This window comes from Lampetra planeri, chromosome 4 (assembly GCF_965212315.1).
Source record: "Lampetra planeri chromosome 4, kcLamPlan1.2.h2, whole genome shotgun sequence".
NCBI classification, from domain to species: Eukaryota; Metazoa; Chordata; class Hyperoartia; order Petromyzontiformes; family Petromyzontidae; genus Lampetra; species Lampetra planeri.
This window is the reverse complement of record NC_136110.1, coordinates 1,710,171-1,726,684: the sequence shown is the minus strand read 5'-3', so window position 1 is coordinate 1,726,684 and position 16,514 is coordinate 1,710,171. Positions and strand designations below refer to the sequence as shown.

The following is a 16,514-nucleotide window of genomic DNA, read 5'->3' as shown; positions in this document are numbered from 1 at the left end:
TGTATTTTAAATGTTTTTTTTTAACATATGGTTGCGAGACTTAAACGTCTCTTATTTCGTAGCAAAAATTGAATTAGGTATTTTATTAATCTTTAGCATGCACGCATTTTTAGTATTGAGCTAAGTTTAGTCACGTTTTGTGGGTCTGACTACACATTACATAATTTCATGTAATATGCAAACATTACATAATTTTAATTCGTTGAACAACGTAACTTTTGAACAAGTTGTTAAAACAACGATTAACTATATTTTCAAAATGTTATTTTTTATCTAATGCGGTATTACTCGTTTTTATCTAAGGGGCCGTCCATAAATGACGTCACGCACCTAGGGGGGGGGTCAGACATGTGACGATGTGTGACGAGGGGGGAGGGGTTTGAGAAATGTGACGTCACATAAAAATGCGCAACTTTAAATAAATATAGACGACACGTTCTACTCAATTAAATAGACTTTTTATTAAATGTTCTCTCCTACATCAGTGCAGCGCCACAGTAAATACGCACTACAATGACAATAGTTTAAAACGATTTGAAGCATGTTGTATTTTGGGGGAGGGGCAGAGCTTTGTTACGTCATATTTGAGGGGGGGTTGACTTTTTGTGACGTCTGTGACGAAGGGGTGGGGGGGTCAAAAATCGTCCAAAATCGCGTGATGTCATTTATGGACAGCCCCTAAAACGGTTTAAGACCAACTTTTGAGTAATGATTTTGAATGACATTGGTATGCATGCTAATTTAAATGGAATGTTGAAGAGTTCTTTATTTTGGAACAGAAACATTTGAACAGATGTAACGGTGTACAATCTCATCATAAATTAAGTTTTATTTTTGATTGATAAATTAATGGTGCACAGTAAGTCTTCAATTGTACATGCGAAAACAATACATTATGTACCATGTACAATATACTATCTGCAACTGTTAATTACCCGATTGCCAAGATATGCAGAAATTATTTTTGAAAAATAAATCTCCATTAAACACCCACTTAATTCCCTTCTTCGTTACGCATTTATTATATTTAAAGAAAAATAACCCTCCACAAACTTTTAAACCGTGTTGCACACAACTAAATGCGGTACACGATACGATAGTTTTTTATCACGCTAATTAAATACTGTACATCAAACAACATAGACATCTGCAAGTAAACATGCAACAGTAGTAAATATGATCCCAAGACACAATGTCCCTGTCACCGTGGCTGGAGTTCAACAGGGCACATCATCACCCACGCTCAATTCACTGGTCAATGCAGGCCTCCCAAAGGCCATTGCCAGATTTCAAGGTTTTGCGACGGATAAATCCACCCGGGGATCTGCACAACGGGCCAGACGATACAGTCGAACGTGTTCCTTTGGCCCCATCACCCCGCTGTCAGCCTCGAGCACCGGGGCAGAGAACATGTTGGGTGTATTTCATAGAGCACTCGGGTTAGGGCTGGCAGGAGGAGACAGCAAGTCACACATAGCATCTTCGCAATCTTCTTGTTTATCCTGCAGGATGATATCTCCCTTCGCCTGGCTGCCATCCCCTTCGCCAAGCCCTTCACAAACCAGGTCTTCTGCCAAATCGACTTCTGCCATTGCTTCAGAAAGACGCACCACTTCTGCCCCACGTTGCTCAATGTCATCCACAACGAAGAGAGCTTTATCCAGGACGTCCTCTTCTAAATCCTGCTCGGCAGACAACATTTGTGCCACCGACAGCCCCGCCACTGCGTTATGAGCAGACGCCCCTTCTCCTAACATCGCCAGTTCGGCCAGAGTCTTGCACGTTTTGTGCATCGCTGCATGGCACGGCTGCTCCTCATGGCCGACATCCTGAAACGGGAGGTTCGATACCCCGTCGGTGTCTTTGCTCGCACGCTCGGATGCGCCGTTTCCGTCGTGAGGAAGTACTGGTTGAGCAGCAGCGCCAGCTTCTGTGGTCAAGCCGAGGAATTGTGACTGCGCCTCGCTGGTATCCGAGTGGCTGTACGTGCAAGCCGGTTCGTCTGGCCTCCTAGCCGAGGCCTCTCTCTCCTGCCCCTCTGCCTCCTGCCGACAGAGCCCCAGGCTGGTGGAGTCCTGGGGCGCAACGCCAACACCGGAAGCACCTGCTGAGAATGTAAGCAATTGGTGATACGGATGTTTTGCGTGGGTGATGCACTTTAATTAAAAATCAAACAATAAGGTGTTGTCTATACTCTTTGGGTCTTTCGGTAAAGTCACGTAGATAGAAAAATAATAGATCACGACGTTTCGATCGCAACACAGGTAATCGTCTTCACCTGAAGACAACACAGGCAATCGTCTTGTTTTTGTCCATTGTGCACACTTTACAATGGAGCGTTATCAACATGTGCAGTAGTATTATTAGTATCACCGATCTGGGTAGACTGCATCAGGGAAAAAGTGTACTTAGCCTCAAATGTATTCATCCGCCAATACGCATCATGTTATTTGCTATGAAATATACAACGATGTACCTGAGTTTAGACATGGAGACTGTTTAATTATGGCCATCTTTCTTACCAGTTGCACTGCTGAGCACCATGGGCTGCAGAGGAGGCTTGAGGTCTGAATTCAATTTTAAGCTTCCAGCCCCATTGAGCATGGGATCTTTGCTACCTGCAGTCCAAGTGACACAACAATCATTAATAATAATATTCTCATTCAGCTGAAATGAAATAGAAATGCGGATTAGGATACATCGATGCTGCTGAGACAAGCGCACATAGGTTAGTGGAGACATTTGTAAGCACCGATATTAAAAGCCAACATTTTCACTGAAAGAAAAATATTTCCAGAATGATTTCAGCGTGTTATTCCATTCACGTGTGAGATTTTAATATTTTTGAACGAATGACTGAATCTCGTCTCAATAAATCATACAAAGAGTGCCCACTAAAATAAACATATATATGAAGAAGAACATGTGAAAAAGAGACAGACCCATAGAGGCGTACAGAAGACATGCAATTAACACATGCACATGTGTGGCATGCTAAAGAGCAGAGAAGAGGGGACCAGTACCTATGCCCACAGACACACTGTAGGTCCGGCCTGGTGGCAGGTGAGGTGGTGTGGAAAAGTAGAGGGGGGGTGGGAAACAAGGACAAGAGCAAGTTAAACCAACAAACGCCTCACCAATTGCAGCAGTCGCAAAAATGATGCTGGCTCGTGCATTACCCTGGCAGCAAAGCAGCCTCGGCGCACAAATTCCCAGCAACCCAGAGCTCAATAATGCCACTCGCCTACACAGTGATGCACACTGCTACCCTACCTGGCTTAGACTCTAAAAGGACGACACCACCCAAAATACCCCGAGCTAGAAATGCTCCGATACGTGCATTGTCTTTGTGCTGTTCACCCTTTGGTGTTCTCTGGTCTGACACTGGTGAGACTAGGCCCGAAAGAAGGCTGTCTCTGGTGTAGACCAATCAGTCTCAAGGAGACTGATTGGTCTACAATCAGTCTCCTTGAGACTGATTATCATAGCGTGCTTTGTTTGCATGTTCACCATAAGTACATGTGGTTATTGCAGACTTGATCACTTGCAAAAGGTTTCTATTTGGTGTTGGAACGTCTCAACACCTGTTTCATTGCCGGAAAGGGTAAAACCTGTTCTTATTTTTCATACTTTGATACTGCCACAAAAGGTCCCATTTTGTAGCTATTGTCTTGTAGATTTATAACTAGGCTGTTTGTCCAGGGCTGCCCCATCCGAGTTTGAAGGTTTGTAATGAGAAACAATAGACTTTTGAATCTCTCACGTAGACATGCCCACCAAAGCACGTGATAGTGACATAAATGTGTGGGAGTTATGTCACATTGATGTTCTTCAATTATTTTTTGTCGTACTTAATTCGGCTAAATTCTAGACCTAAAATAAAAAAAAAGTATGAGAATCGGTTTTGCCCTTTTTTTCTGCCAACAAAACAGGTGTTAAGATGTTAAAACACCAAATTGAAACCTTTTACAAGGAATCATGTCTGCATTAACCACAATACTTGTGGTCAGAATGCAAACAAAAAACATACATGCATTGTCTTTGAAACTGATTGGTCCACGTCAAACGGCGTCCTCTGGTCTAACACACATCTACCAATAAAACAACACCGTGTAGTTTTATTGTTAGATGCGATAGTGCTGCCCCCTCTTGTTTGGTAATTGGAATCTCGGAAAAAGTTCCCTTAAAATCACTTCCGTGGTCCATTCTTTTACTCTCAGGGTGGGGGGTTTGAATTTGTTACCCGAGTGTGTGCATCACTGGCAACGCATCGCCACCAAATAATTAGTAAAACCAAGCTATGCGCTGCTATACGAGATATCTGATTTGGATTATTACAAATTAAATAAATACAAATAAAAATTAAAAGTCTTGCTTTTCATTACCTATGCTTCAAACTGAAATAATTTGAGACAGAATGGGATGCAGTCCGGCCATGAATCTACATGGCTAAGAGTCGTTTGCTTTTTAGATTGCATCTTCCTTAAATATTTTTTTAAAAACCTGCCTTGGGACAGCACAGAACCTGAATGTCGATTTAAACCGCAAGGATTGCAGGAATTTGACTTGAAGTGCAACTATTGCCAAGGGGCGAGAGGTGTGGTGATGCTGCTGTTGTTGGTGGAGCTGACAAAGGACCCACCAGGAAGACACCACAGCCCCGACACTTCCAGAGTCTTTAACTTCCTCTCCAGCTCAGCGACTCGTGTGCCCAGGATCCTACACAGCAACAACGCTTCAGGGCAGGGCATTTCTAAAGCTCCCCGCTCCCGCCCTTTGTACCAAGAAGCAGACAGAAGATTTTGGATAATATCTGACTGCAATTATTTTCCCCAACAGTGAGCAAATTACACAAAAGAAGGCTATTCAGTTTAATGTGCATGAATGACAAACAGCTGACAAATTATAAATCACAATTTTAATTTATAAAGCATGGCATTTTTGTTGTTACTGGTCTTACTTATTTTATTGCGGTTGATATTTTTAATATGATCTTATTTTTTAGACTGTTGCGACATTAATTTAGTTTGAGACATGTCGCTGGTTCATGACAAACACTGTACTTATGCAAACCTGTTTTTGTACGTTTCATTCTGAGACCAACAATATTAATGTCTACATTGGAGATGATGAGGGTCATGATCATGATATTCAATCACTAAAAAATAACTTAACAAACAAACTCTTCGGTATCCTGACCTCCCAATTACATATGTCCTCCGTTCTTGTAAAACATTTTTAGACGAAAAGTGGTCACATTTATATTAAATTGTAGACATGATTGAAAATAGTTCAATCGTATAAGTGAGTGAGGGAGAAGGGTAGGAGGCTACAGGGCCGAGAAGGTGAGATAACAGTAAAGACAAAGTGAGAATGAAGAAGCTACAGCGATATTCATTAGACATTCATTGATGGGCGGATGGACTGCGTATTTGCGTGCTGTACTTGTTGGTCTTGCGCTGGTGCTGTAGGGCCATGTTCTTGTCGTGGATCGTCTCCAGCAGCGCGAGGGCGAGCGAACGCAGGTCTGACAAGGACTGCTGGGTGAGCGGGAGGCACGGGGACCGTTCCTCCGCGAGCATCTCCTGCACTGTACCCCCCACAAACACGCCACATGAGCAATGTAGCACACCATACTACGGGGGTCACTCCCAAATGCACTTCATTATCCCATTATTGCTTTGCACATTGCGTTTGGATGACGTGACACAAAAGGGTTTATTGCAAGACCACGGGCTACGAAATCCGGACAAGATTAGCTTAATGAGCTACGCAGCTAACGCAGCTTCTCATTTACGATCCTCGAATGCACAAGGATGGCTGCCAACACGACACTGCTGCTTTTTAACGACTGCTAGGAGGCGCAATTAATGATCATAATTGTTAGATGTTAAGCCAAACATCTGTTTCTTTATTCTTGCCGAACTATGCAGATTTACATAATTCAGGACATGTGGTTTGGCACTCAGCAGCTTGTGTGATGCGTGTCTATTTTAGAGGCTGGGTGGGGAGAGATGTGGATGTCTGGGGTAGCTGTGTCTCAAGTACCTTGTTTGGCTGACAGGATGCCAGTTAGTCCACTGCTGCCCACTTTCACTGTGTTTTTGGGAGCCTTCCTTCGCTCGAGGGCCCCCTGAAGAAACATTAAAGATATGGATTTTGTTGTTGTTAAGAACACGCGTACTCTCATGAAAATCCTTGAATAAATCGTGAATGTTTCATATCTTATTAGAGTAAATTACGAGACTGCCATTTTTACTTTAAAACAATCTAATTTGTTTTGCATCAGCTTACTTCTCGCCTCTCATCTCTCTCTACTCCCCTGTCGGTAGACTCCAGAAACCAAGGTCTCCTGGTGAAACCCACAGTCAATCTTTGCTCATCAGGAGATCATCGCTTAGCTCTAAAAACTCTGGCCTAGTCACCTACATAGCAGACTCTTCCCCCACTATAAATTCAATCTCAAGACCTTTCTACCTTTGACTATTTCCTACATCATGCACTCCCTCTCCGATCGTCCCCTAGAGTGTGTCCATTGTTTTGTACAGCATAAACGTAATTACATTTACACGTGACATCCATGCGACTGCTATAGAGTGCCACTCATCCAGGTGTCGTACACACCTTGTACTTGGAGATGGTGCTCTTCAGGATCATCTTCTCCTCCTGCATCTGTTTAAGCCTGTCTTGGAGATACCTGTCAAGTAGATTTCACAACTTTTAAGTGATTGTGCAAAAGTGATGAGAAATAATTATTTTTCCCAAGTGGCAAAGAACTGCGTTTAGTTTGTTGTCCTTCCCCCCACACCTCAGATTCGGATGGTTGGCTACATACCGTGTGAAAGAAGTTCAACATACATACCATATTTAAAGAAAACAAAACATGGAATGATTGACCAGTTTATCAATTATAATGTATTCTCATACTCACGAAATGCAATTGAGTTACATATGCAATAATCGTTTATATTCGAAAAGTGGGAATTTCCCTACGAGCCAATAAGCAGAATGAATGGGACAGACAATATCGATAAAACAAACCGTACAAATGAAGTAGACAATACAAAGGCGTCAGTACCAATAGTACGAGAGGGAGTGGTAGTCGAGAAAAGACAGGCAGTAATACACGAGTGAAAAAAAAATCGATGAATTGACTCTTGACCCAATATCATAACAATTCATCACGTTGTTGAGAAAGTGAAATGTCATTCCTCCTAGAGACCCTGAAAACATGCTCTGTTGGCTTCTCCACCCGACAACTGAAAACTTTTCTCACCCCATCCAGCAATTAGGAATTATGCTACAAATGACATCGATGTCAATTTGAACAGCACCACATCCCTGACGAGCCAAACCTAACTCCAGTAGTCCCACAGCACACCCTTCTGTTACCACACGAGATGTTAACTACCTCGCCTGGTATGCAGGAGGACGTGGGTTCAATCCCAACCCTGACACCTGCTGTATATTTGGAATTTGCATGTTCTCCCCATGGTCACGTGGATTTTTCTCCAGGTCCTCCGGTTTTACCCCCCACATTTAGAAGCATGCATTTTTAAGAATATTTGGTTGCTGTAAATTTCCACATAAGACACTTCGTTGAGCTATCAATTGTGGCCAGGTCGCTTCTGAGAAAAGAGATCAATAGCTCAGTTGGTCTTACCTGGTGAAATTAAAAGTTTAGTTTAGTTCTCAAGCCCAGCAAACCTGTTCTCCATGCAGAGGGCATCGACGTCCACAATCCGGTTCTCGTGGCCACCCAACACCTGGTTGAGTTCCAGGTTGAGGCGCTCAGCCTTGGCCTTGTGGAAGGCGTGCTCCGTGCGCATCTCCTCCAACTCGTCCAAGGCCGCCTGCAGCTCCCTTTCCTGCCTCTCGGTCTACACAAACAGCGATTTGGAGGCCGTGTGGAGACTCAAGTGTTGTAAGGCAGTTGATCTAGCATTAGCAGCGTAACACTCGGCAAGTTGGAACGCCGTTGATTGCCAATAGTGCATTGTTAAGTAAATGTCAGAAAAGTTAACACATAACACCTGGGCTCCTGCCAGCAAACATTTGATACTGCACATGGCCTTCAAGTTAACCAAGCCTGGCACAAGCGCTAGGGTTACGAAACCTTCACTTTAGTGGCAATTTGTGGCTGTAGTTGTGTTCAAGCCTTGTGGGGAGTGGTGGCACAGTGGGTAGTGCACTGTGTTGCGAACCGAGTTTGATTTACATCAGAAGAGGTCCTCCTCTGTGTCAACTCAATCTTACATTAGGAACTGGTGCAGTGTATAAAAGTCTGCAAGATAGAGACAGCGGCAGCCACGCGTGGTGCTAGCCACACCACCCCCTCGTGCGTTGTTCTGGCCTTCATAAGCGCTCGCTAAAGCACTTCCTCCAACGCTCTGTGTAGGCTACACGAAAGATCTCTGTGTGTGTGTTTTGATTGTATCAGGCCCTGCAGTTACCTGCTCTCGCGCTGTCTCCAGCTGCTGGACGAGATCTTCTCGTTCGTGCGCCGGGAAGTGCCGCGCTCCGACCTCCTCGTCTCCCAGGCGCTGTCGGGCTATCGTCATGCGCAGGAGCTGAAATGGAAACATGATTCACAACCACCATCTGCCATTGTCTTGAAGAAACAGTATTTATTCCCAAGATTTCTTGGGCTCCAACCATACTTTTAAAACTATACCGTTGAAGCTGTCTTGCAAAACAGATTGCATTTGCTTGGAGCAATGACACTGATGCACAAGTGTGAACCAGGATTCACCTTAATGTCTCCCTGTGCCTCAGACAACCTCTGCTTCAGCTCCTTGCTTTCCTCCAGGAGGCGTTTGTTCTGCTCTCGCGAGTCACTCAGCAGCTGTGCAAGGTTTGCCTGCGAACCGGACGGTGAATACGAATGGTGTAAAGAACACATTAATGCCTTTATTATCACTATCAGTCACAATACACTGCTTGATGAAGGCCTCCCCCATATGACGTCCATCTTTTGTGGTCTTGCGATGAAAAAATTCATCGAGCTCTGACACATGAGTAGAGCTCATCGCCCTGGACGTTCTTTTGAGCGTGCTCGCTCCTGTAACTCTGTGGAACTCTGAGTGTTACCGTGCGCACAAGGGAGTAATACTCTAAAATGTTCATAGTTATTTGTTGTACTTAATTCGGCTAAATTCTAGACCTGAAATATTTTTTTTACGAAAATAGGTTTTCCCCTTTTTTCCGGCAACAAAACAGGTGTTAAGATGTTAAAGCACCAAACTGAAACCTTTTACAAGGAATCATGTCTGCATTAACCACAATACTTGTGGTCAGAATGCAAACAAAAAACATATGCATTAAATCGTGACTTAAAGCAATCGTGACTCGCTATATTTTTTCACCTGATGGCGATTGCTTGTGTTGCGATCGAAACAGCTTTACGGAAAGACCCAAAGAATACATATATGCATTGTCTTTGACACTGATTGGTCCACACCAGAGACAGCTTTCTTTTGCGACCCAAAGAATATAAATCCATTGCTGTAGGACCATCTCTTAGGCTATCATGAAATGCAAGCCTACACGAATTGGTATTTCGAGTCATCCATCAAAGTAAAAACGCAAGTTAAACCCTGTTTAGCTTCCAAGATCAGAGGAGATGGAGTAATTTGGTCATGGGAAATATGAAAGTTGAAAACCTTTTCTGTTACGATCCTTAAGCAAAGGAAACGCACACGTAAATTAACGCGTCGTTAACATTTTAAAAGAGAAGATTATGGTACCTGGTTCCGTTTTTCTGGAGGAAGAGTAGGGTCGCCCTCCTGAAAAAAAGCAATAAAACCCATCAGAATAACAAGCACACAGGTAACAGTGTTTTGATCAGCTGTGACGTGAGCGAGCTGATGGCCCTTGGACAGTGCAGATGTTGTGCTGCGCATTGACGCGTGCATTTGTGTCGCGTACCACAAGCTCCCGGTACTTATGCCGCACTGCTTGGTGTTTCTCCCGCAGCTGGTTGGCCATGAGGCGGTACTGGTCGCGTTCTTGTTGACATGAGTCCAGCTCCTTGGACAGAATTAGCAGTGCCTCCTTCTTGCTCTCCAACTTGCGCTTGCACACCACGTACTAGAGCAGTCAGAGCAGGGAAAATGGGTTGAAGTAACAGCTGGCGGATGTGATATTGATTCGATATTTACACTGGACGGATTAACCCCCCGGATAATGTGAAAAATCGGCTCGTGTGACTTTCAACCAGCCTATCAAACTACAATCCATTTTCACGTGGCAACGGCAAGCCACTTTAACAAAGCAACTATAAGTACAACTTCTAGCTCTCGAAAATAGGTGCATTGAAAGGAAGTTAGAAATGTACTTTAAAGCTAGGGTGACTTACTTCCAAGTTCCAAAAAGGACATGTGATAAATGTAATCAGGAGGAGGTTGCAAACGACTGGACAGACATTTTAGTGACACTCAAAAGGTTGGCAATCAAGGGGATGACATAAAATAACGACATGTCAGTGGTGGTGAGACTGTCAGAGCGGTCCTTGAAGGATATCGTTGACTGTAACAAGGGGGATACCTAAAGCCAGATGATGACGAGACTGACTTTAACAGAAGGAGCAATCGTGAAGTATGGTGACATCATTAGCACTGGCCATGTTGGCAAGCCACGCAGTCGAAATACTGTACTGTAATCCGATCTGCCTCTCACTGTAAAAAAAATAATCTTCAAGCACCTGAGCATATCAGATTGTGCCACATGCAATTTAAAAGCGCAGATGAAAAGCTAATTTATTAAGTAAACAAAAAAGAGGGCGTGTCTTGCTCGGTCGTTAAGTTGCATGTTACACGTGTTTTACAGTTGTCTATTACAGCCAGAGGCCTTGTGGTCTAATTACTCCCTTTATACGTTTTCAGTCACAGCAACCAGCTCTTCCAGTCAATCCTGTCTAGGTGAGTTACGTTTCAGTCGTAGTGGTACATTCACCATTGCTGCATAGGGCGTGTTATGCAAATGGTTACGTGTGTAATGACAATTACTGTTTACATCAACAGCATACACATTTCACACATTCTCAGATCTGCCCTATTAATAGATACTGACATGATGCATAAACCATTAGCATAAATTGCATTACCATAAAACAGTGTTTGCATTTTTTACTGGAAACCACACACGCCGTCATTTAACAACCCGCAGGGCTTAAATATTCCAAGAACACAGGATGAGATGTTACTATAAATTACAAAGCGAAGTCATTTGTTAATCCACTGCTGTTTGGAGGCCTCTCCCCACACCGTGTCAATAATGAAGGTCGCTTGACCATACTTCACCACGCTGATCAACGTGGTTTTGCAATCTACCTCTGCAAAACAGTAGCTCTGAACTTTTAACCACCCAAGCTTCCCCACACTAGGTACTTATCTAACTTAATATGCTTATGTATCGCGTCTTATTTTAAGAGTCACAATGTCGGAGTAAGGGGATGGAGACCCCAAGGCTCCCCAACCCGGATGGAGACTGCCCAACCCGGGCAGGCCGGACAGTAAAGCCGTAAAAGGCCTACTCGAGTAGGCCGCGATCATGTTCCCAGTAGGCATATGCCAACTTATCACTGCGAGACTCACCTCGTTCACGAGCGCTTGCCATTCCGACTCCGTTCGCTGAATTGACACCATTATTTGCGTGTCTTTTAACCAACAGTTACGTTCCAACTAACAACGAGAAATTCGCAAGACGACAACGCAGCCAGCCTCGCGTTGTTGACATTTACACGTCAGCATTGGGGGGAGGGGCGGGAACCTCGCGCCAACAGCGGGGCCGCGCACGGTTCCCCCACTCACCGCTCACTTGCTGTTGCGGAGCAGGCAGTTTTTACTGCCATGCATTTGCATTGGGGTGAGTCGTGGGCGTTCAACAGAGGTGGAGTAAACGAACCGTCGGCGTTGTCACCTTGCCCCCCTCACTCCCCCGCTTCTCGGGCAGTGTTCTTCACCTGCAAGGTGCCCTCACCCTGGTGGCCTCATCCTGGTGGCCTCACCCTGGTGGCATTTAGTGCGGCCCTCCCCCTCTCACCGACAAAACACAAATGGTGAAACACCCCCCACCCCCCCATCACCGTCGTCATGCTGTCAAACCTCAATGGTTTAAAATGCGTGGCGGCCCTCACACTCTGGCTGAACGATTAATCGATTTCAAATCGAAATAGCAATTTGAAACATGGCATGTTCTGTTTACGTGACAACCCTTACTAGTTGGCTGTCGGGTGGTGGCGAGTTTAACGACACATTTTTATATTTACGCGATCTAACCCAAAAAAAAAAAAACCTGTATTATGGATGATATTGGTCGCGAAAGCCTCCTACATGTTCAATTGACCACCCTATCATGCCAAACATCTTGGCCCAGACATTCCTTCTCCTCGCGTTCCAATCTGGCGCTCCTTTATGGCGAGATCTTAACTCCCTCGCCCGGTATACAAGGAGGTCGTGCGTTCGATCCCGACCCTGACGATGCCTGCTGTATATTTGGGGTTTGCGTGTCTCTGTCTCCCCCTGGTCGCATGGATCTGTCTTCGGGTCCTCCGGTTTTCCCTGCAAGATGCGTTTAAGAGTATTTGGCTGCGATATAATTTCCACACGATAAGCCACTTCGTTGAGCAATCTTTTGTGGCCAGGTAGCTTTTTTAAAAGAGATCCATAGCTCAGTGGGATCTTAGCTGGTAAAATAAAATAAAAATTGTTTAGTGTATTGCTGCTGCTCATCTTGTCTTGGATACTCCCGTTCCAGCATTCATTCCCTTCCCCGGTCATTTGGCCCTGCCTGACCTTTTGCAAAACTCACTCGACTCCCCCTCTCGTGATGTGGCACGGGTAAAAGTTTTCTTGTTATCAAGAACGGGATGATAATAACAATAATAGTTTTCGCGGTTCCGACAGCTGAAGCGGATAATAGGAGATGCGGATAATAGGAGCCATGGGTAAGATGCGTTCAAATGCATGTATTACATATACAGGTTGCATGTTTGACTAATGTTGCAAACAGCAGTGTGCAAACATGACAGAAAAAAAAAGAAAATATTAACGAGACGTGAAACAAAAATTAACCAAAACATTTACAGCACTCATGGATCAGGTGAAAGCCCTAACCTAACACAACATTGCATCGTGTGCAGGGGAGACTGGGGCCGTGATGCTGGCCACCGACCAATCCCACGTGTACCCTTTTGTGGCACCAAATAGGTGCTCGCGAACAGCATTTGCCTCAACAGTTTGTTAGAGGCTACACAGTGGTTCTGTACCGTTGTGAGTTCGCACATGCATGTTAGTGTGTCTTCGTGTATGTGTGTGTATAACGGAGTGTAATCTGGAGTAGGGGCCCGTGTGTATCCCAGGAAACATTCAACGTTGACCCAACATCAACCAACGTTTGGTCCACGCTGCAAAATTTGTACTGGGCATCTCGTAACATCCACCAGATGTCACTCTTGTCACGGCTATGTTGGAATTCGTAGTTATACTAGACAATAATCCTATATGCGTATTGCAGTGTCTTCTTCGTTGACATACTGTGAATAAAACTGTAACGAGCATTGAGTTTTAATCTAATTAATGCGCAATGTGTAATGTAATTGCCTCCGACCAAGTCACCTGGAATGCGACCGATTTGGTCAGATCTTGGAAGAAAAGGAGACTTTGAGCCTGTAAAAGTATTCAGCTGTGTGGCCACCATTCACGACCTGGTTGCCATCGGGCTGCGGGGTCACCTCGTTGGTAGCAGAGGGCAGTATAGCAAAGTCTACTTCTATGCTCTGAAATTTATTCCCACCTCTTCATAAACTCGAAGTGACCAGCGTGGTGAAGCATGGACAAACGCGGTCTTCGTTTAGCAGGAGGGAAGGCATTTTGACAAAGGATATTTTCAGGAAAGGGCACATGCAGTCTGTTACTCGTGGGACTGAACTGTGAATTTTCACAGAATAACTGTTAATGTAACCAATCGTCTCGGGTGAAGGCAGTCCAAGATTTAATAACATACCTCCATGAGCAATAATGCAATAATTTCAGTACAGCTACACGGGCTGTACTTACTTTGAAACTGAGTTGAGTACAGTATTTGTGTAACGCAGAGCGCAGCGTGTTTTGCGGTTGAAATAAACACAGTAGCTGCATTCATAGAGGATTTAATTGAGGCCCTTTTGAAATAAAGGTAATTGCAGGTTAGGCCGCTTTCTGACCATACCAATGCATATTATGAAAGTTAGCCGATCATGTGGCCATTCCATGCGTGGTGCATGGCCTCTGCATGTGGTCACGGGGTTGTGCCAGGCACTGCTGTTGTCGAGTTGAGACCCTCCTCTACAGAGTTAGGAGAAACAGGTGCCTTGGTCAATTCACTGCTGGCTGAATGCCCCCTAAAAGCAATGTAACAGTTAATCTCGCTCCTTGTACACGTAACGAAATTGTTCTACTGCCACGGTGAACGTCCTCTTGGGCGTGTTTCGTCCTTTGATTATGAAATGATGATGATTTGGTGATACAATGATCTCGCCAAATATAAATATGAATTTAAGTCCATCAACCCATGAGCTTTGCAGACCATTCCCAATTAAGCAAACTCTGGAGCAGTTTCAACCTTTTAGGTTTCGTCAGCAGAGATTCAACATTTTCGAAGTGTATGTACCATGGTAGAAATAAAAAAAAATTGTATTCTTCTGGAAAAACAATACCAACCTAAACGAGTGTAAATGTTCAAACCATAGAGTCAGCTCTGCTAAGACGAGCAAAGTGGAGCAGTGCTAATCTGAGCTGGTGGCCCGGCCCTGAACCAGTGGTGAAAATTGCAATATAAATCTGTCTGCAAAAATCGTAAAAATAATTCATAATAGCTAAAGTATGTGGCTAACTACATTATGAGAAAAAACACCATCCCTGCAGGGCATCTGATCTTCTTCACAACGGTATTATTGTTGTGTCTCTACTCTCTAACGTGATCTCGCTGAATGTAAGACACAACGTGAGAAGGTGCACATTCTTTGATTTTTTTCCCCCAACGTAAACTACTTGAAGGGTAACCCTTCCATTTTGCAGTCTGCTTGTGCCCCTAATCCCAAACCGCGGACTGTCACGGGAGGTCTCGTGCCAGTTACTTTAACGACTTTGCCGCCACGCTGAGAAACGGGACCCGTGGTCGCGTGCGGTAAAACACACACAAAAAATACATCAACCGTGTCATGTCCCTCTCGGCTAATTAATGATCACCACGATCACACGGATAACCAACCGCAAAGATAGTCACGAACAGAAATCTTCAAAGTACGAGCAGACCGTTAAAAATAAAAGAAACTCGCGTAATTTGTCACTCTTAAACAGGGGGATAAAGGCATCTGGTAATGTTGATTTAAGAAAAAAAACACATGCCAAGTTTCACGGGTGAAGAGATTTTTGCAAAAAGATTTATTGGGCGGATTTCGTTAAACAATACAAGCGCACGGAAGGCACCGCTCAAGTGAGAACAATGTTTATGGCGCCTTAAATAAATAAATGTCACCTTCTGCCTGGACGATAACTTAAACAAACAGCACTTAATCTCCAGATAACAAACGGGTCTTTTGAAGTTCATGGTGAGGAAATAAAATTAGCATGGAAAAGAAAATTCGTAAATCCAATCGAGACGATTTTTTTTGTTTTGCAAAGTGACCCGTGGTAGCTTTGTTTTACGCGCAGGCGGGCGAGTACACCTCGTGTGGTCGCGCTCAGAATACCTAATCGGTCACGTGGTTCGGTTTACCTGAAATAGATCAAAATATATGAATGAAGGGTTCTAATCCACCTGCAGTCACGTTGATTAGAACAGTCGATATTTTAACCGCGTACGCAAAATAACAGCGGGGCAATGGTTAGAGCACTGCGTGATGAAACTTGAGACCAGAGTTAAATTCCTGGCTAGGGTCTGAACCGGTCTTGGGTAGCTCCTTAACCAACCCGCACCGACTCGCGTGGTGAAATACTGGAGAGTCAAACAACCTCCACGGTACTGAAACATTGTGGCTTAGGCCTTTGCACAGACAAGGGGGTTGTATTTTATTACTTTTAAATAATGCTGTGCTGGCATCGAGAATGTGGAGAATGTGGAAAATGCAGCTTGTTAACATTGGAACTCATATTACACTTTGGTACTCGTGATGCATGGAAATTAACTATATTTCACACAAATGTATTTATCAGCATAATTTTTGTTGTCAGACTTTGCCTTAACGCGATACTACATTCTTGCCCCGTGACAGGTTGGGTGGTGATGGCATTTGTTGTTTCTAAGCTAGAGACATTTTGACTAGCACGGGGTATCATAGTCGTCATTTAGAAATTAACATAGTTATAATAATAATAACATACAGCCGTTTGGATGGAGGACTCCTCATGCCGGTTTAATCGTGGGGTTTGTTCGACCATACCTTGCCACGCTGATAAGTGTGGGTTGGTGGGTGGAGGGTTCGGGAAACTATCCCAAGTTGTGAATTTTACTTGGTTTACCAGGTTGACCGTGCA

General features: G+C 44.2%; 1 protein-coding gene across 4 annotated transcripts; it reads right to left on the bottom strand.

Moving 5' to 3' along the window:
* Nucleotides 1-444: 444 nt before the first annotated feature.
* CCDC149 (coiled-coil domain containing 149) lies at nucleotides 445-11,749 on the bottom strand. Of its 4 annotated transcripts, none has more exons than XM_078592953.1 (13): nucleotides 11,595-11,749; nucleotides 9,928-10,089; nucleotides 9,747-9,785; nucleotides 8,753-8,860; nucleotides 8,454-8,570; nucleotides 7,708-7,880; nucleotides 6,625-6,697; nucleotides 6,049-6,133; nucleotides 5,446-5,590; nucleotides 4,643-4,719; nucleotides 3,024-3,053; nucleotides 2,523-2,618; nucleotides 445-2,107 (listed from the first exon to the last, which is right to left on the bottom strand). In XM_078592953.1, the coding sequence occupies exons 1-13, from the start codon at nucleotides 11,643-11,645 to the stop codon at nucleotides 1,425-1,427; spliced, it is 1,839 nt and encodes a 612-aa protein (XP_078449079.1). In that variant the 5' UTR covers nucleotides 11,646-11,749; the 3' UTR covers nucleotides 445-1,424. The 4 variants fall into 4 exon arrangements, with proteins under 4 accessions (XP_078449079.1, XP_078449081.1, XP_078449082.1 ...); XM_078592955.1 differs by having other exon boundaries at nucleotides 445-2,104; XM_078592956.1 differs by lacking the exon at nucleotides 3,024-3,053.
* Nucleotides 11,750-16,514: the final 4,765 nt, after the last annotated feature.

What these genes read in the sequence shown, in the direction of transcription:
- CCDC149 (XM_078592953.1), bottom strand. Translation starts at nt 11,645, where the DNA reads ATGGTGTCAATTCAGCGAACGGAGTCGGAATGGCAAGCGCTCGTGAAC. An exon ending in TGGAGACAGCGCGAGAGCAG is followed by an intron (nt 7,881 to 8,453) that starts GTAACTGCAGGG and finishes CTGTTTGTGTAG; the next exon opens with ACCGAGAGGCAGGAAAGGGA. An exon ending in CACCAGCGCAAGACCAACAA is followed by an intron (nt 4,720 to 5,445) that starts GTACAGCACGCA and finishes GTTGCTGTGTAG; the next exon opens with GATCCTGGGCACACGAGTCG.